The 20,632-nt window shown below is 41.6% G+C and overlaps 1 protein-coding gene across 4 annotated transcripts in view; it reads right to left on the bottom strand.

Moving 5' to 3' along the window:
* NELL1 (neural EGFL like 1) overlaps window positions 1-20,632 on the bottom strand; it is a 376,161-nt gene that overhangs the window by 111,894 nt on the left and 243,635 nt on the right. For all 4 annotated transcript variants that reach the window (XM_083750218.1, XM_083750217.1, XM_083750220.1 and 1 more), the window contains one exon: window positions 15,014-15,136. In XM_083750218.1, coding sequence (XP_083606344.1) covers window positions 15,014-15,136 — 123 coding nt within the window. The remainder of the gene's footprint in view (window positions 1-15,013; window positions 15,137-20,632) is intronic.

The raw sequence follows: 20,632 nt of genomic DNA, 5'->3' as shown, positions 1-20,632 counted from the left end.
GGTTAGTCTGACATGACGTATTTTTCAGAAATCCATGCTGACTATTGGTGATCACAGCATTCCTTTCTAGGTGCTCACAGACTGTTTGCTTAATGATCTGCTCCAGAATCTTCCCTGGTATTGATGTCAGACTGACTGGGCGGTAATTATTTGGGTCCTCTCTTTTCCCCTTTTTGAAAATAGGGACAACATTTGCTCTCCTCCAGTCTGCCGGGACTTCGTCTGTTCTCCAGGAATTCTCAAAGATGACTGCCAGTGGTTCTGAGATCACATCTGCCAGTTCTTTTAATACTCTTGGATGTAGTTCATCTGGCCCTGGAGACTTGAATACATCTAGCCTAGCCAAGTATTCTTGTACTATCTCCTTAGTTATTCTGGGCTGTGTTTCCTCCGCTGAATCATTTGCTCCAAATTCTTCAGGTCGGGCATTGTTTTCTTTATCAGAGAAGACTGAGGCAAAGAAGGCATTGAGGAGTTCAGCCTTTCTGTGCCCCCTGTTTGCATTTCACCATCTTCTCCTCTGAGTGACCCCACTGTTTCTTTGTTCTTCCTTTTGCTACGAACATACCCATAAAAGCCTTTTTTGTTGCTTTTAACCTCTCTAGCAAGCCTGAGTTCATTCTGTGCTTTAGCTTTTCTGACTTTGTGTCTACACGTGCTGGCTATTTGTTTGAATTCCTCTTTGGTGGTTTCCCCCCTTTTCCATTTTTTGTACACGTCCTTTTTTTAATCTTAACTCAGTTAAATGTTCTTTAGATAGCCACCCTGGCTTCTTTAGGCACCTTCCATGTTTCCGTCTCATTGGTATTGCCTGAAGTTGTGCTTTTACTGTCTCCCTCTTAACAAACTCCCAGCCATCATGAACTCCCTTTCCTTTTAGTATTACTGTCCATGGGATCTCACCCAGCACTTCCCTAAGTTTTATGAAGTCAGCTTTCTTAAAGTCAAGAAATTGAGTCCTAGTATGCTTGGCTGCTCCTTTCCGCTGTATAGTAAACTTCAGAAGAGCATGATCACTCGCACCTAATGATCCTTCCACTTCTACCCCACTAACCAGGTCATCAACATTGGTTAGGACCAGATCTAAAATGGCTGTTCCTCTTGTTGCTTCTCCCACTTTCTGGACAATGAAGTTGTCTGCAAGGCCAGTGAGGAATCTGTTTGACCTTATGCTCTTGGCTGAGTTTGACATCCAACAAATATCCGGGTAACTGAAGTCCCCCATTACTACTATCTCCCTTCCTTTTGCATGCTTGGCCATCTGTTCCAGGAAGGCATCATCTATGTCCTCCGTTTGGCTTGGGGATCTATAGTAAACTCCTACAATGAGGTCACTGTTATTCTTCTCTCCCTTAATTTTGATCCAAATGCTCTCACTTTGGCTTTGAGTTTCTCAATCTTGGACTACAATGAACAGAGCCAGAAAGTCCATCGACCCTGACAACAAAGGGTTTAAAAATTTTGTAGACATCATGTGTTCAGTGCTGTGGGTGTATGAGGCAGGAATGTTCCTTAAATTTTCACTATGCTTAAAATGTCCATATCCTGGTCCTATACAGTACTGGGCATTTAAACAGGTACTGTTCATATACTGCAGACTTTACTAAGGTTTTTCACAGAAACACCTAGCTTCTAACACTCTTTGTAGCTCGATGTACTTTAAAATAGAATGGTAACTGTGAACAATTGCCTGAGTCCATACCTCTACACAATCTTTCTTCTTGAATAAAGCCTCAGGCACTGGTTGCTAACAGGCTGATCCTTGACAGATCATCTGATTGTACCCTACAGTGGAAACTACATCCCCAAACCTGTAAAGGATTTCAAAATTCCCTTCCCAATTGCAGAAGGATGCTCCTTGCCTGCCCTGAGGCCTCAACCCTAAAGCCTTCATGCTCTGATAATCCTGGGCTTGATTCTGATACGGATTATGTTGGTACCCAGTCAAATAAAGATTGTGTGCTGCAGATCCATTTGTACATTAGGCTTCCTGGACCTATATCAGTTCACAGGCTATACAAAATGTTCAACCGGAATAAAACAGATACAGTACAATAATGCACATCTGCAGTTTGCAAATATGTGTAAAATAACTCCAATCCGCAATAAACATAGCAGTATTGCGATTTCTTTCATGACAGCTGCAAAAAAATTAAAAATTGAACACCCCTCCCACATCATAACGAGAAATAAATGATATCTCCAACATAATTACCTTTGATTCATAAGAATCTCTCACTAAAAACACTGGCAGACATTCCAAAACATATAATTACTGAAGTTTAATGAGCAGCATCTACATGACTGAATAGAGCTGATTAGTGAACTATGGACTTGCAATGAAGAGATGGTAATGCAGGATTTCAATAACTTCTCTGATTACATAACATTTACAGCCTCTAACCCCGATTATAAAAAATAATGATTTCAGCAAACACAAGAAAAATTATTAGTGTACTAGTCAATGAAAATGGGGGAAAATCAATTCATATTTGCAAGCTTTCCTAGTTCTACTTTATAAATCATGCTGAAAGAAACCACTTTTACACAACAGGAACTTTTCCATTTCCTTGCATACCAAGTTTGTCTAATTTTGGGACGTGTCTATACCCATAACCTCATTAAATATGCCAAAGGGGCATTGAAAAAGCATGGATTAAAACATTCCAGAACAAATCTTTTCCAAATGAGGCATGACCACAAACTTTAAAATGTGTGTTTAAAAAACTGCTGTGCTACTAGCTGGGAGGTGCACATAATTCTGTTTAAATAAGAAGTTTTTCCTCAACCTTCTGCAGCCATCACAAATCACATAAATGGATGAAAGAAAGTGCTTAAACGTCTCAGCTAAATAATGGTTGTGCTATATATTGGAACAGACAACTTTTAAGTTCTAAGAATAAATATAACAAACTTTCAAGCACTGAGTCATAGGAAACATTTCAGCTGTACAGTGCATTATAAAGACATGAAAAATGTGCAAAAAATGTACATATTCTTTATCATAAATGAATAAAATGCCGTTTGCTTGTCCCGTCTTTATAGGAATCATGTAGAAAACTGAAAGGGGAGGAGTTCTGAGGTATCTTCAAAAACTGCCTTTGCTTATTGTGGTAAAAATGTCAGAGAAATATATTAAGTGATAAGAATGTAATATGTATATTGGGTAATATTCTGAGGCGGCTATAACATGCCAGGTGTCCTGAAATTAAATGCAGTCATGTTCTTTAGCATATTTTATTAGCAATGAAACTCAACATTTTTATATGTGGTTTGAATTAGGTCTTTCTTAAAAATAAATAAATCACAATTTGGAACTCAGGCACAGTTCATAAAATATTCACATTAAATCTCTTGCCTTTTTAATGTGTAATTATTTTATTTTCAGTGTTAAGCACCAAATATGAGTAACTCCAGCTCTCAAATTTGCAACAGAACATGAGAGGTTTGTTGCATTTCATCAACATTGTAGGTAAAATTTACAAGTGTTATTGATATAGCTCCACCAATGATAAATAGACCACTTCTTGCCATCATTAAGCAACAGCAAAATAAAACAATACATAGTGAAAATATATTTAATCTAGGAAGCATTTCAAAATTCTGACATCCCTGCAGGGATACTAGTGCAGCAAGGGGAAAACTTGCTAAGACAGGGATTTGCTAGGATTTGCTAACAGGAATCCTGCAAGTCTTCTTGTCTTCCTGCAAATGCCTGTCACAGTTATAAGGCTGCTTCTTACCCCTTTCACTGTTCACTGAATATTCATTTTTTCACCCTATTTTCACTGGCTGTTTTCCATTGTTCAAAAGGCAAGGGAAAGAGAAGGGGGCAGGAAGAAAAGGAGGTGACTCGTGTCTGTAGTAAATGATGGGGGGGAGGCATAAGGGAATGCATTGGTGAGGGGAAGAAGGGTCTCTCTGTGATTGGTTTCGTCCTTTTGCTAGTGGGGGTGGAATTGGGGAAGGGGCAGGCAGAATTGGATGGCATGTGGAAGAATGAAGGGGGGATAAGAGAGGAAGGTGTGTGCATGAGAGAGACAGTTTAGGTCTCTAGTGACCAGGAGGAGAAAACTGGAGAGAAGTAATTGCGGAGGGAGCAGATGGAAGTGGATTGAGTTAAAGGGGCATTTGCAGTGCTGTAGAGAAGCAAGAAGAGGGAACTGGGAGAAATGAAAGGGAACGTGTCAGTGTCCTCCTTTCTTGCTGTACTCAAACTACTCCCTTTCCTCAAATGACTCACGTGAGAGAGATAAAGGATGTAGAGCCCTCAAATATTCCATAGTACCTTCATACAATGTCTTTCATTCCTGTGTATCGCATGCTGTCTTCAGCATGAACACCAAGACTCAATGTAGTAATTTAGAGCTGATATTTCAGTAACAAGCACCTCCCCCCATGCTTGTACTATATCCAACAACTGAATATAATTTACTCTAATTGAACAAGCTAACTGGCAGGTTTACTCTTAACATTCTATTTACCATATGGAACATATACCATAACACGTGCACGCAAAATGGCCTGAAGAATAGGAGACTGGAGGAACCATGGAAATGGAGTGGTCTGTGTGCAAAGGAGAGTTGAAAAAAGGAGGAAGGGGGAGGTAGGAAAATGGGATGTCAATGGAGGGGGGAAATGGGGTTGGAAAAACATGGAGGAGTAGGAGGCATGGTAATGGGGTGAAAATGAAATCAGGGGTACAGGGGAGGGAGGCATGCAGATGAAGTGAAAGTAAAAACGGGGGTGCAAAGTAGAGAAGCACCAGTTCCTAAAGTTATAGATGTGTTATAACAACGGGCTTCAGAAACAGGGTTAGGAAGGTGAAAAGGAGGTTCAGTAGTTGCACCGAGTAGGAGTGGGGAGTGGGGGTTGCTGAGTAGAGCAAGCAAGGGTCAGAGCTCCCCAGTATAGTGATAAGGGTGGGGCTGGCACTCCTATTTCCTTCCTGTCACCATGACAGGCAATTTCCAGACAGGCCATGTTTACATTTGGCTGTGATGAGGCCAAAGAAGGCTGAAGAGTGCAGTCACCTGTTGACAGCCCCTGACATCTGGTATATTTTAAATAAATACAAAAATAAAACAAGGAATAAAATGTCAGAAAATGAAAAAAATTAATGCCCACTAAGCAATAAGATGCGGACGCGGGTGGCGCTGTGGGTAAAACCTCAGCGCCTAGGACTTGCCAATCGTATGGTCGGCGGTTCGAATCCCTGCGGCGGGGTGAGCTCCCGTCGTTCAGTCCCAGCTCCTGCCCACCTAGCAGTTCGAAAGCACTCCTAAGTGCAAGTAGATAAATAAGTACCGCTTTATATAGCGGGAAGGTAAACAGTGTTTCCGTGTGTTGCGCTGGTGCTGGCTCGCCAGAGCAGCTTCGTCACGCTGGCCACGTGACCCGGAAGTGTCTCCGGACAGTGCTGGCCCCTGGCCTCTTAAGTGAGATGGGCGCACAACCCTAGAGTCGGACACGACTGGCCCGTACGGGCAGGGGTACCTTTACCTTTCAGCAATAAGATATTTGTATTGATTTCTGCAAACCATAAGCCATAAATATAACATTTACTATGAAAATTCCAGGAACATGAAACGCAACATTCTATAACCATAAAAAGCATTCACCGACATGTACAATGCATGTACATCTGAAACTTTAAAATGAAAGGAGCCTCCTTTTTGTTACAGCAATTGCATGGTGAAGCAGAAATGCAACTTTTGCAAGTTTGACCAATAGGCTGTTCCCATGGAAATGCAGTACAGTGGTACCTCTGGTTACGTACTTAATTCGCTCCGGAGGTCTGTTCTTAACCTGAAACTGTTCTTAACCTGAAGACCACTTTAGCTAATGGGGCCTTCTGCTGTTGCCACGCCGCCGCCACACGATTTCTGTTCTCATCCTGAAGCAAAGTTCTTAACCCGAGGTACTATTTCTGGGTTAGAGGAGTGTGTAACCTGAAGCGTATGCAACCTGAGGTACCACTGTACGTAGCTCTTTATATTATGTACACTGGACTGGATAATGTGGCTATTGCTATTTTAAAAATATGTGCCAACTTATATAGTATTTCAAAGTTCTGGATTGAAGCTGGAATGTATTGGATGAACAAAAGAATCAAATCTTTCCCAACTGAATATTTCACAAGAGCATAGAAATTAGATAATGTTTAATCGTATAATACTGGGGGGGGGGGACTTTCACACAATTAAATTTTGACTTGTCAAGTTAACACTCAATTTTTATATTGGACTTTTGCCTCTGCAAACTCATTGCTACAAAAGTATTCATGAGAATCCATAGGAATGAGCTTTACTAAAAGTCCTGTGATACCAAAATATCCCAGTTGAAGTCTGCTTCAAATATTGAACTAAATCTAAGCAAACCTGAAGCCAAAAGTGTTATCCAATAACTAAATCTGTAAACATGAGATTCCACTTCAGTTTCCAACGTAAGCAACTGGGATGGGGGCGGGAGAATCAATCAAATGATAATATTTGTGTTGTTTCTAAAATGCATAGGATCCCCACATTTCTGCTCTAAAAGAGACTTGTGAATGCAATTTGATAAGATTTTTAAGGCAGGAAATACTCACCTGTCCCCATCTTGTCTCCAGAACATTACAATTGCATTAATTGACTGTTCTGGCTTCCATCTAACAGTATGAAAATGTTCACACCATCTGTTTGTGTCTGACAACAAAATCCCCAGGAAACAGCAAGATATAACTTGCTCTACAATTCAGCAATTAATCCTCCATACTTTTTTTTTTCCTACTGAAAAAGGGAAGTTTCTTACTATGAATTCCTCCTCTCTGAAGTTGCTTCCATGACTTGTTTATAGAACACTCATCTCAATTTGTTTGCACAGAGTTTTCTGGGAGGTTCAACAACATTTACTGTTTACGAAGCATTTGTTCCAATTTTGCAGGAAGGTTGTACAATGTCACATCAAGCACTTGTTATCCCACACTCTCCAGTGCATTTTCCCATCGCCATTGCCAATTCCACTTTAAAAAATTGTGCAATTATTGCTGGATTCCTAACACTGCATCCCATCCGTAGAACAGCAACAGTTAGGAAGGACCCTCAGTTTCTCAGAGGGCATTCTAAGTCTTTAGACTATCCACTCCCTCTGAAAGACCTCTCAACGGGAAGAGATGCCCTAGCCTTTCTAGACTAGATTGGAAAAACCAAGAAACACCCCTCTATCCCTAGCAGAAGAACTATTAAAAAATGAACCCTCTCTAAAAAGTTTACCATGGGAACTAATAAACCTGAGTTCCATTACGTAATTAGAGAACTAACAACTTCAGTTCCAACATGTGAAGAGACTGAAGGACAAGGAAAAATGAAACCCAGGGCACCCAAATTGCCTTCCCCACATGTATGGCAAGACAGAAGTTTTTAAAGAGGATCATGGTTTGCTGAAGGACCAGGGAAGGCAAAATACTCTCTGGGAAACACATAGAAGTGGAATTCCAAGTCCTCTGAGGTGCAAAAATATCACACGAACCCCAGGAAGGCCCACAGTTGACCACAGTCATTGTAAATGTATACTCTGCAACACTCTTACTAAAGGTTGTGTCTACAGAAAACAAAGCATCCACATTGTAGGATTTCACAAAAGTGTGCAAGGAAGCCAAAAGTGCACATTGAGGACTGGGCTGTGATCCCTGCAGGTGAATTCCCAAGATTGATGCTTCTAGGATTTGAAACAAACCCTACAATTTAGCAGAAGAGTTGGAGTTATGAAAATTGTACCTTAAACCTTCGCTTTAACCTGTGTATCATGTAAACGATAAAGCTATTGCATAGTTTTACACGTGGTGAGAGTAGATGCTGTCCTACAGCAGATGCCTATCCTGTTGCCCTGGAACCGGGAGCAGAAAGGAATCACCCTTCCACCTTGGACAGGGGACCCACATCACTGCAAGGGAAGAACAGCCTGGCCCCACCCTCTGATCCGTGAAGTTTGCATCTCCACTCCCTGACAGACAGAATACTATCTTCTATCTTCCATTTGTTTTAGGACTTCAGAATTGAAAGTAAGTGCATTCTGGTCCCACCCATCAGCTAATGTACTATGAGTTATTGCATGCGTAGGAAAACTAAGGTCCGGGGGCCGGATCTGGCCCAATAGCCTTCTAAATCCGGTCTGGGAATCAACGTGTTTTTACATGAGTAGAATGTGTCCCATTATTTAAAATGCATCTCTGGGTTATTTGTGGGGCATAGAAATTCGTTCATTTTTTCCTTCAAAATATAGTCTGGCCCCACACAAGGTCTGAGGGACAGTGGAAAAGTTTGCTGACCCCTGAGCTATGAGATTGTGTCTATGAATTTGGAGGGGGTATCACATTACTACATGTTTCTTTGTAAGCTGCCTTTAAAATCATTTGAATGAAAGTCAGGGTTTAAGAAATCTTACAAATTAATAAATAATAGTAGATGACATGATGTGGGGAGGGAAAACTGTGAAGGACATAGAGTCTGGTTTAAAATGCACCCATCAGAAAAGGCAGCTTCTATCGGCTTTGATGAGAAACAAGCTGTCTTTGTTTTTTCTTTGCCCTAGTATTACATTGCTAGGATAGGAGAAGGAGATGCTATGAACCAGAGCCATTCTATCAGCTCTGCTGAGAGACCATATGCTTTGGATTCTCCTCTCCATGAGCATTTTGTATCCCAGCCTTTTGTTACAGCAAATCTATAACTTTAAGAACCAGTGCCTGAGATTTTTCTCTCTTCCTCCCTCCTCTGTTATTATTTCATCATGTTTTTTTAGATCGTAAGCTCAAGGAACTGCCTTGCTTTTTATTGACCTGTAAGCCATTCTAGTAACCTTTACAGCTAAAGAATGGGGTAAAATGCTTTAAATGAATGAATAAGGACTGACGTTTTCTTATTAAATACAGAATTAAACCAACCAAGTTTTGAGGATTTGCCAGCGGTGCTTTGCTGGCCTGGTCTGATGAACGCTGACTATGAAGTTGCCTAAGCAGGACATAAACTAGCAATACAGTCATACCTCATGTTACGTTTGCTTCAGGTTACGTTCTTTCAGGTTACATCCCGTGGTGACCCAGAAGTACTGAAAAGGGTTACTTCTGGGTTTCGCCGCTCGCGCATGCACACAAGCGCCAAATCGCAACCCACGCATGTGCAGATGCACCACTGCGGGTTGCGCTCTTTTCATGTTGTGAACAGGCCTCCGGAACGGATCCCGTTTGCAACCAGAGGTACCACTGTACTTGCCTCCATCCTGGGCTGAGCAAGTTCCAGCTGCTCAGCCCCACTCTCTTATCCATAGAATTTCTCTGTTCCCTCAGCCTGAGAACTGCTAACTGTCAGCAAAGAAATACTGGACTCCATCACAGACTGAGAAAGTTCTAGCTGTCCAGTCCCACTTCTTTGCCTCAGAGGTACTTACAGTCGGAGGGGTTGATTTGTGCCCACTGACTCCAAGGAAAACCAAGCATGAGTTAAAAAATAAATAAATAAAAAAGATGCCTGAATAAACCTGCCATAATTAACATTATAAGCCTGCCCTGCACTTAGATATACATGAGCCCTACACTGGATAAAAGGTTCCTGCATTGTAGGGGCTTGGACTTAGATGATCTCTTCCAACTCTACAATTTTATGATTCTATGTGCATTATAATTCTGTGCATTATCACATAAAACACTGGTTCCCAGAGGTATACAAAAATGGTAAGAGTGTGCAAGCCGCTTAGACATTTTGATGATTATATTATATAAATCATGTTGGAAATAAAATAAATGAAAGACTGGGCAAGCACAAGTCCAAAAGGCATGAGCAGTGCCCTATCTGTGGAACTGTGGTGAACTTGGCCAAAGACAAATGAATGGGGAACTAGAATGCTAACACAAAAATCTTTAAAATGTGCACATTCAGGTAAGGCGCAATGGGAAGCTTCCATGGACTTTAAGGCATGTTAATTTATTGCTGTGTGTTTTGGGGATCAGGGACTTATGCCTGCAATTGCGTTGCTAAATGGTGTGTTTCTATCTAATGACTGCATAGGTTGAACAGACCACATATTGGTCACAGTAGAATAAAATGCTGCATGATGCAGTCATGCAATTTCTCCTCTTCAGTATTGGGTGACTTTTGGATGTCTGAAACAGGGTCAGCAAAAAAGTAGGACAACTGCTGTAAAAGATATAGCATACTGCCTATTGTCATATTGTTGAAACTCTATCATAAGAGCCTATAAATCCTAGCCAGTATGACATGAAGTGGAATTACAAGTTTCAATAGAAGATATGAGCTAAGCAGGCACATTTCAAGTGAACATCTTCATAAGGATGACAAATCCACACAAATTTCACACCAGCTACAGTTGTTGTTCCCAACAGCTTCAGAATGACACAAGTAGAAAGCAGGAGCATCCAAGGTCACTAAACTGAAGATACCTTTAGCAGAAGAAATAAGCTGAGTAAATAAATAAATAAAATAAATACTTTCTGGAAATGAATATAAAAAACTCACTTAAATTTAGCCTTGCTACAATCAGGAAAGAAAACTCATCAAGGTCCCCACCTGACACTGAAGTTCAAAGTACTATATTTGTATAGTCTACTCATGGATATTCCATATCACATCTACTTTATTTCTTCAGCAGGATGGAAAACAACAAAAAGAGAGATGGAGTGGCAAAGGTAAAAAGTGATTGGTATGAGCAAATATAGTTGCATGTCCCTAAGCTTCATTTCAGCTGGAGATGAGGCATCAAGTCAACATGGGCAAGATTAAGTAATATCAGAAGAGGTGCCAAGAAGTATCAGCCCCTTTCATCTCTATCAGGCATAACTTGCCCATTTCGCTTCCTTTCTATGCAATTGTAAAGTGCTTTTCTCCCAACACATTTTACTTTTTTAATATCCCTTGGGTCTATTCTGTGTTCGTTTTTCAAACACAATTTTATAACAGTCTCCTTACTGATAATTCATATGTCCCGTCTCACAGAATCTTTTTCTTAATCATGTTGTGAAAAGCTTTAGTGTGCAGCATTCATGGCAAACTATACAATATTTTTGTCCATTAATTTGTTCTTTTCACTGGGGAAATATTATGGCTTGTTACTGTTCAAGTTTTCTCAATAGGTTTATTCTCAGTTTTATCCTTTTTATTTAATCACAGCATTGTTACTACTACCTAGGGGCACAACACAGCTAATGTTGAGCACCTTAAAGTCCGACTGATTTCAGTGATGGAGTTAAGCATGTGCTTAAAGCATGGGTAGGCAAACTAAGACCCAGGGGCTGAATCCAGCCCAGTTGCCTTCTGGATCCAGCCCGTGAACGGTCCAGGAATCGCCATGTGGATCAGATCATTTGGGCTGCGTCAGCACGCATGTTTGGCGGCGCCTCCTCCCTCCCTTCTCCTGGCTTCTCCCTGCCCTCCCTAGAGCCAAGAGGAAGGGGGCTGGGCTTTGATGGTGCCAGCAGCAGCAGCAGCGTTAGCACTTGAGTGACCACCACTGTAAGCAGGCTCAATTTGGGCTTTGTTGCTGCCAGCCCCTTTCCGGAGCCCTTTCATGCACCACTCATCATCCTGCTGCCACCAGCCCCTGCCACTCACAAGAAACAGGTAAGCAGCCACCGGGCTCGTCCGGTGCTGTGGAGAAGGGAGGGGAGAGTGGGGGGGTGGCTTAACTGAGTAGAATGTGTCCTTTTATTAAAATACATCTTTGGGTTCATCCCCCCAAAAAAAATATAGTCCGGTCCCCTACAAGGTCTGAGGGACAGTGGATTGGCCTCCTGCTGAAAAAGTTTGCCGACCCCTGGCTTAAAGCTTACCCTATGAAATACATGAAGATGGCAATCCTATACACATCCCACTAACCTCAATGCAATGTTCACGTATTCATGAATAGCACTGTGCTGCAAGTGCTTAACTCTGTCTAGATTGTTCCCTAGAACAATGACCTAAAATGAAGGTCTTATTTGAGAGGGGTGTGTACATGCTGAATTTAAACCATAAAGCACATTAATATACCTTTGTGGGTAAAATGTTTCTTCGCATATGTACTATGTTTGTAATTCTGAATCCTATTATCTCTCATAGAAATAATCTCTAAATATTGTCTAAGTACATACAGTAGCACAATGCCCCCAATCTTGCTAGCTTCCATTCTAGTCAAGTTGGCTAAATCTTACAATCCTTCTACCACAGTCAATGGTTGAGACCCATTGAAAAAATGGCTTTTTAATGATTGCAGCCATGGGCAAATGGCACAGACAAGTCCAACTCTTTCATTTAAAACACAATCTAGGCCAGGGGTCAGCAACCTTTTTCAGCCGTGGGCCAGTCCACCGTTCCTCAGACCATGTGGTGGGCTGGACTGTATTTTGAAAAAAATAATGTACAAATTCCTATGCCCCACAAATAACCCAGAGATGCATTTTAAACAAAATGAAACATTCTACTCATGTAAAAACACGTTGATTCCCGGACCGTCCGTGGGCCGGATTTAGAAGGCGATTGGGCCGGATCTGGCCCTGGGACCTTAGGTTGCCTACCCCTGGTCTAGACCACCATCTCAGCACTGTAGATACTTTGACTTAGATTGTGCCACACAAATGCATAACTGTGATGGGATAATGAGCTGCTTGTGCGTAAAAGCTTGATCCCTCTGGGGTTTGGCTGGTCACCCAAACCTAGGCACTAACGGAGCCCCCAAAGCATGACTCCGTCAGTCGCTGGTAGAATCTGACAGTGGGCGTCTACGGAACTTACTCCAACATAAAAGCTGTTTGACGGACATGCGCCTTCGTGACTCTCTGCGTGACAGTTTCCGGCGAAGGGTGGGAGTTCCTAACGGGGGTCTTGTTACCTCTTCACTATTCTCACTAGAAGTATCCCAGAGCCTCTCCCCCGATTCCCTTTCCGCTGGAACTCCTGCTCTCCCCCTACTGGTTCCTTCTTCTGCTGTAGAGTCTCTCCTATTCTCCTGGAGCCTCTCCACCACCTGTCCCTCCGATGGCAGTTCCCTGACAATAACCTTCCTTAATTGTCTACCCGCCAAATGTGGTAACATTTGAAGACTTATCTACAGTAACTTCTCTTGAAATAAACTAGATTTTGCACAAATGGTCACCACAAAAATGGTGTTTGGCAATTTATATAAACTCACAATAAGTAAAACAGGAAATTTCCCCATTAGTGGAAGCCCTATCTTATCAGGTTCTCCAACTGCAGTAAGAGTTTCTAAGCGTGCTCAGGCAAATGCATTTTAAACTCCTCTTCAAACCTTCATGCAAATTGCATGACCAGCTGGATGACCAGCCATGTGATTGGGGACTCTTGCACATATGTCCCTTCCCCAGCCCTTAGTTTTGTTACGATAATGAAGCAATGCTGCTCCAAAGTCCTAGCTTGAAGAGTAAACATGATGGGAATGTTGGGACTGCTGTGGGAAACAAGGGGCAGTCATTTCACAGTGCGAAGCACCGGAATTACCTCAGAGTGTAATATGAGCTGTACAGGAAGTACAGGGAGTTTTAGTCACAACACTGCTGGAGTATGGAGAGAGCAGTCATGTTTTTTGTAACGCTGCAAAGACAGAAATAAAAGCATGTAAATACGTTTCTGTCTATCTCTTTCCCCTGCCTGGAGGGGGGGCAGGAAAGAGGGGGGTGTTCTTCTCACGTTTGAGAAGAATCGCCGATCGAGACCTTGCCTGCGCTTGCTGGGGAAAGCAGTCAGGGAGGTCAACAGGGAATCAAGCCGGGTGCCTGGGACTGCTGCCAGCTTCTCATGAGAAGGGCTTGAATTTCCCGACAAGTTTCACTTTTTTTGTATACTCAAGTAAATGCTTGAAAACAACTTTTGTGGTAATCATTTGTGCAAAATCTAGTTTCATTTCAAGAGTGGTTGGTTATCAATGTTGTCTTCAAATGTGACCATATTCGACAGAGTATGGACCAATTCCTGTACATTTCTAAAAATTTCTGCCCAATCAAGTTTCTGCTTTTTTTGGGGGGGGGGGGGATAAAGCCGGTTGATAACCGTCTAGGTAAACCTTTCCACCTGGAATCTTAATTGTGTCAGTTGTCCTAAATGACTCATTATGAAAGCAAGTCATTTACAGCATGTCATCCAATGATTTTAAAGCGACTGCCTCCATGGTATTTTACCAGCGCAATCTGATAAATGTCTATTCAGAAGTAACTCCCACTGAGTAAGGAAGGTAAGGTGAAACTGCAATCTAAGAGTTCTTTTTAGATGCAGTTTTCTTAATAATAATAATAAGCAAAAGAATAAATTCCACATTGAATAACTTTTGAGTATTTTAGTAATTTCCCAGCTACTGGATCAGTGAGTGGTGCCATCTCCCTTGAAGAGTCTCATCTTTATTTAATAATCCTCCACAAACTACCATGTTATTGTATACAAACTGATGCTGAATAATGTATATTTTATAGTCTACTCAGAACCTACAATAGCAATGGTATCTCAGAAATGCAGACAAGTTTATTAATGCACCATAAAGCAAACTGCATCAAGAACAAAAATCATATCTGTCTACCACTCCACATATTCAGTGGTTCTTGGCAGCTTACTCTACTATAAAAGAAAATTATGGTCACAGTTTAAAAGCCACATGGATCTTGTTTAAAAGACAGTTATTCTAGCTTAAAATCCACATGTACCTACCCCAAAAGATAACTGTGGGATCCATTACACTGTATAGTTCAAAAATGCAGTTTATACCACAATGAAAAGAGTTAATAACCTATGTAAATAATCATATTCATGAGCAGTAAACCAAAAGGTATTTTAAGTGCCTCAGAATACCTTTCCTGAGTAGTAAATTATGCAAAAATCAATTCTCATAATGTCTGTGCATGCAATAGTTGCCAGATGATAAATCAGACAGTGAATTCCTAACACAGCCCAGCATCCTGTGCAGGCTGAACTTAGGCAACTGTCAAGGAATATTAATAGTGTATACTCATTTTATCAAGTTGTTGGAGAAACAGACCCACCTCGGCAGATGGTCCCATTCCCCACATATCCAGGCTTGCAGGTGCAGCTATGTCCCCTGACTGTGTTAGTACAGATTGCATTCTCATCACAGTTGTGCTGTCCGCTGTCACATTCATCACGTTCTACAAGAAAACAATGCAAGAGAAAGTGAGCAAGGGGAGGGAGGGAAAATAAATTTTCAGCTTGCTGATCTGACATTTGAAAAGCTAGTTATAACTAATGAATGGTTACTACAATGGCTGAACACAGCAGAAGAGACATTAGATGCAGAAGCCTGACATGGACCACTTCCATTTCAGGTTTTGATTCATGGCAGACAGCCTACAAATTTTAGACAGAAAAAAACCCCTATATAGTTAAAAAAAGGATAGAATCAGAATAGAGTAGAACAAAAATGCTATCTAGGGATGAATATGAATATTATCTCTACAGGAGCATGCAGCTTAAATACTAGCTCTGTTATACATTTCTCCCTAGATTTCTGGAGTTATTACCCTCAATACATCCTTTTGCAGAGCATCTGCCCCCTTTTTGTAGAGGATGGATGCTAAAAAATCAGTAGATTTACCTCCTTTTGAGATACAGGGATTAGAGGCAATTAGAGGTGGTAGGATCAATAAACAGACATGTAAAAAAAAAAAATGCAAATATAGTTGAAAGGACAGAAAGGCAAACGGAGAGTTGGAGGTTTCTCTTCCTGCTCCATCAAAAGTTAACTCTTCCTCTTCCCAGCAAGATGACAATTTGCTTAGACAGGCTGTAGGAAGACATGTTTCCTATTGGCTTCAAGCAATCTGAACCAAAGAAGGATTAACTTTGGAAGGGAGAGTAAAGCAGGGAAGGAATAGAAGTCAATATGTGGTGGTGACCAAGTCTCCCAAAAGTCTATTCACCACAACACACTGGCCTTCATTTACAATAGTGAATGGATCAATGGTTTTATTTATATCTGGAAGAAAGTTACAACATGGGTTTCAGAGAGAATCTCTTCTAAGTTCCCCATTTCCCCTGTTATTCAGTTTTCTCTGACTATGTACAGTTCTGATTACTTAGTTCACTGCTGAAAAGAAACCATGAGAAGAGGACAGACCTTACCAAAAGCCACATACTTATCAACTCTAATGTTCATATAATGGCCACAACCATTTCAAAGTGCATCTGCAGAACAACTGTATCTCCAAGCTACAGATAGTTATTACTGACTTGCTATTCAGACAAGGGAAGGCTTCCTTTAGAGCATCACATCGCTTCGACTTTGATTTAGAATGTGAATATCCATTTATTATGTGAATGCTGTCAGCATGGTGAGGATCCAGAGAATAGCAGCAGAGGCTTTGGAATATGCGCTATACAAGGACAATAATGAATGGACTAGGCATTCTTAGCTTGGGGAAAGAAGATTAAGTGGAGCTGGTAGAACAGGTTTAAAACTGTATATATCAAATGTTTGTCATGAAGAAGATGGAACTTTTCTCCATTGTCATTGTGAGAAAAGCAGAGCACAACTGAATTGAGCACCAGCAGTATGCAAACAGGCTGGCTGTGAGGGAACAAGGTTTGCAATGTGCCAGATGGACTAAGGATCAAACAGCTGTGAGAAATTATGGAACTTTTATCATTAGAGATTATTAAAGAGAGGCCAGAGATGTATCTGCCAAGGATGCTCTAGGTAAGAATTTCAGCACGTAGTAAAGCACTGGAGCAGATGTCTAATGTGTATTACTATTGCTCTATTGATATAGGAAACTTGGAAGAGGGTATTTTGAGATAACAACAGTATTTATTTTCACATCTTTAATGCCAAGCTTCTGCTATAGGCATTCTGCAATTTTTGATTCACCTGAACACTTTAGTGGACACCTTAGCACCAAACTTAGAATCATAGAGTTGGAAGGGATCCCAAGGGCCATCTAGCCCAATCTCCTGCAACACAGGAATCTCACCTAAAGCATCCATGACAGATGGCCATTCAACCTCTGCTTAAAAATCTCCCAAGCCACTGGTTTGGGTACTACCCTCCAGAACAGGAGAAAACAAGCTTGTTCCATCATCCAGGTGACAGCCCTGGATGGCTATCATAACTCCTCTCTGTCTTCTCCTTTCCATGCTAAACATACCCAGCTCCCTCAACAGTTCCCCATAAGTCTTGGTTTCCAGACCCTTGATCATCTTGGTCACCCTCCTCTGCACATGTTCCAGCTTTTTAAATTGTGGTGCCCAGAACAGGACACAGTACTTCAGGTGTAGTTTGACCAAGGCAGAATAGAGAGGTACTATTACTTCCCTTAATCTGGACACTCTGCTTCTGTTGATGCAGCCTAGAATAGCATTAGCTTCTTCTTTTTTTACTGCTGCATCACACTGTTGACTCATGTTAAGCTTGTAGTATACTAAGATCCTTAGGTCTTTTCCACATGTACTTAGTTTAGATTTATGCAGCTAGTTATTGCTGTCTAAGAACAGAACCTTACATATGCCCCTATTGAAATTCATTTTGTTAATTTTGGTCCAGTTATCCAATCTGTTAAGGTCACATTAAATCCTGATTCTGTCTTCTGGAGCATTAGCTACCCATCCCAGTTTGGTGTCATCTGCAGACAGAATGAGTAGATCATCCAAGTCATTTATTTTTTTTTTTTATAATAATTTTTATTAAGGTTTTCCAAATTAGAACAAATCAAAGCAAATTAAATCCAATCTATTGCCAATAACTAGGACTTCCCCTCCCTACCCCCTCTTGTGTTCCAAATCTTCCAAATAAGCAATTAAATTCAACAAATTCTTATCCCCAAATTACACTCTTCGTCAATAACCCAATTTATCCAAATTCTCGTCCCCTAAGATCGATCTATACCCTTCCACGGGTTTCCCCCTTTCGAACATAGTACAGATGAAAATAAGATAAATGTAAATAATAATTTTACAGCCTTTGGATTCCAATTTTCCCTCCCCTCTTTCCCCTTTGCGTTTCACCTATCCCTCCACTTCTAATATCTTCCTGGAGTTCCCACATTACACTATATCCCTCCGGTTCTTTGCCAGTCTTTAATTACGGATGTCCAATCGTAGAAGGAGTCTATCAAATAAGGGCCCATTTCTTCTATCCAGGTTTTTATATCCAGGAGTAAAAACTCCAATTTTGTATCCATAAGCTTGTCAAACCTGAATATCCCAAATGTTCCCCCAGTTCTGTCCAGTTCTTGTTGTTTCCTTGTTCTTGTCAATCATTCTCCTCCTTTTTATTTCCCTGTTCTCCCACAGAAATGTTCTTTTTCCAAAAGTTTCTAGTGTCTCTGCAGAGGTTTGTTATTCTTGAAGCAAAGCATTACATCATGTTCCTTTCATTTTCCAACAAATAGTTCCATTGTTTCCTGTAGTGTGTAGACCTCTGTAGACAAAATAGTGTTCCATTCCTGCAGTTTCCCAGGAGATTGAAAGTTCCATTCAACTGTTCACATTTCCTGTGAAAAACACATGCAATGTCCCTCGGCTCCTCTAGGTGGATTGCAGTAACAAAGTTCCCTTCCAGAATCACATCCACCAGACCAAGTAGCTTGTTGACCGATATTTAAAACAGTTTGTATTCAATTTGTAACAAATATAACCGGCAAAGTCCTCATAACAAAGTCTCTATTTTAATCTTCCTTTTTGACAGCTCTTTGACAGCTGTCAAAACCTCCATCACTTTTCTCCAGGCAGTTTCACGAATCGCTCCAGGGATTCTGGGGGGGTTGCTTTTTTTAAAACAATTCCACTTTTCTCCTCCAGCTCAATCTTATAATTTTCCCTCGCGAAGTTGCTGATTCGGCAAGATAAGGTTACACTCGATCTTAGTTGTCCAATCCTTTGTTTTGGCTCTTCTACAATTTAGGGGTAGGCTGACTTCCTTTTTTCCACCTCCCCCGTTCGCTCCGAATTTTAAAAATTTATCCCCTTTTTTTTAGTCCATATTCCAATTACTCACGGGTTCTTCTTTAGAGCCGAATTTTCAATAGAAGAAGTCAGCGCTCTCCGCCGGATGGCATGTGGCTGCGCTCGGCAGGGATAGCAGAGAACTCAAAGCACCACGCTTCTCCCCGGCACCCGATCCGTAGCCTTTAAAAAGGCTCCTTCACGAGTCGGGAGGGCGCTAACGGTGCCAGCCGAGTCTCCATGTCCACGGCCTCAATCTGGCCGTGGTTTTTAAGGGTCCCCGCATCGCCGGTGCGGTAGGACCCAGCCCCTGCCAAGCCGGCTCCCTCCGGAGCTCGGAGGGAGCCCGCCATTCGGCGATGGCGCCGACCCGGAAGTCCCATCCAAGTCATTTATAAAGATGTTGAACAACAATGGGCCAGGGACACAGCCCTGCAGCACCCCACTTGTTACGTTTTCCCAGGATAATAATAATAATAATAATAATAATAATAATAATAATAATAATAATAATAATTTTTATTTATACCCCGCCCTCCCCAGCCAAGGCCGGGCTCAAAGAGGCTTACAAGCAATAATAAAAACAAGTTGAATGATTACAACTTAAAAACAAAATTAAAATACAACATTAAAATATTGAAACATTAAAATATTAAAATGTAGCCTCATCGCAGGAGGAGAAAGGAAAAGAAAAAGGAAAGAGAGGGAGGGAGGGAATCAAATTGGCTCCAAGCCAAAGGCCAGGCGGAACAACTCTGTCTTACAGGCCCTGCGGAAAGAAATCAGATCCTGCAGGGCCCTGGTCTCATGAGGCAGAGCGTTCCACCAGGCCAGAGCCAGAGTTGAAAAGGCCCTGGCTCTGGTTGAAGCCAATCTAACTTCCTTAGGGCCCGGGACCACTAGGGTGTTGCTATTTATGGACCTTGAGGCTCTTCGTGAGGCGGTCCCGTAGGTACGAGGGTCCTAGGCCATGAAGGGCTTTAAAGGTCAAAAGCAGCATCTTAAATCTGACCCTGTACTCTACCGGGAGCTAGTGCAGTTTGAAAAGCACTGGGTGAATATGCTCCCATGGCAGAGACCCCGTGAGGAGCCTCGCTGCAGCATTCTGCACCCGCTGGAGTTTCTGGGTCAGCTTCAAGGGCAGCCCCGCGTAGAGTGAATTACAGTAGTCAAGCCTGGAGATGACCGTCGCATGGATCACTGTGGCCAGGTTGGGGCGGATGATGAAGAACTATTAGTGAGCACTCTTTAGATTCAGTCAGTCAACTAACTACAAATCCACCTAACAGTTACCTTGTCCAGCTCACGCTTTACTAGCTTCTCTGCAAGAATATCATGGGTGACTTTGTCAAAAGCCTTACTGAGATAAGATACACTACATCCACAGCATTCCCCTGATCCACCAAGCTTGTAACTCTCTATATAAAACTCCATCTGCTTCCCTCCCAAGCTCTTTCCTCTTTTTATGAAGAGAATTCTATCATCTGTCAACACAGTGCAAATAGCTTCTGTACAGGTGAAGCTCTCACACTCTCTTTTTATATTCTTAAAGGGATAAGATTGGAGAACCAGAGACATGCATGTGTCTTCCAATGCACTGTAGTATGTGTCAAATGCAGGATAAAAACTTCTCTTGTGGTTGTCTGAGTCTCTTAATCCAAAATGAGTACTGGGTCTTTAAGGCAATGGAAAAAAGACAAGAGCAA

Source organism: Podarcis gaigeae (genome assembly GCF_964106915.1).
Source record: "Podarcis gaigeae genome assembly, chromosome: 1".
Lineage (NCBI taxonomy): Eukaryota > Metazoa > Chordata > Lepidosauria > Squamata > Lacertidae > Podarcis > Podarcis gaigeae.
This window is presented reverse-complemented; position numbering and strand designations above follow the sequence as displayed.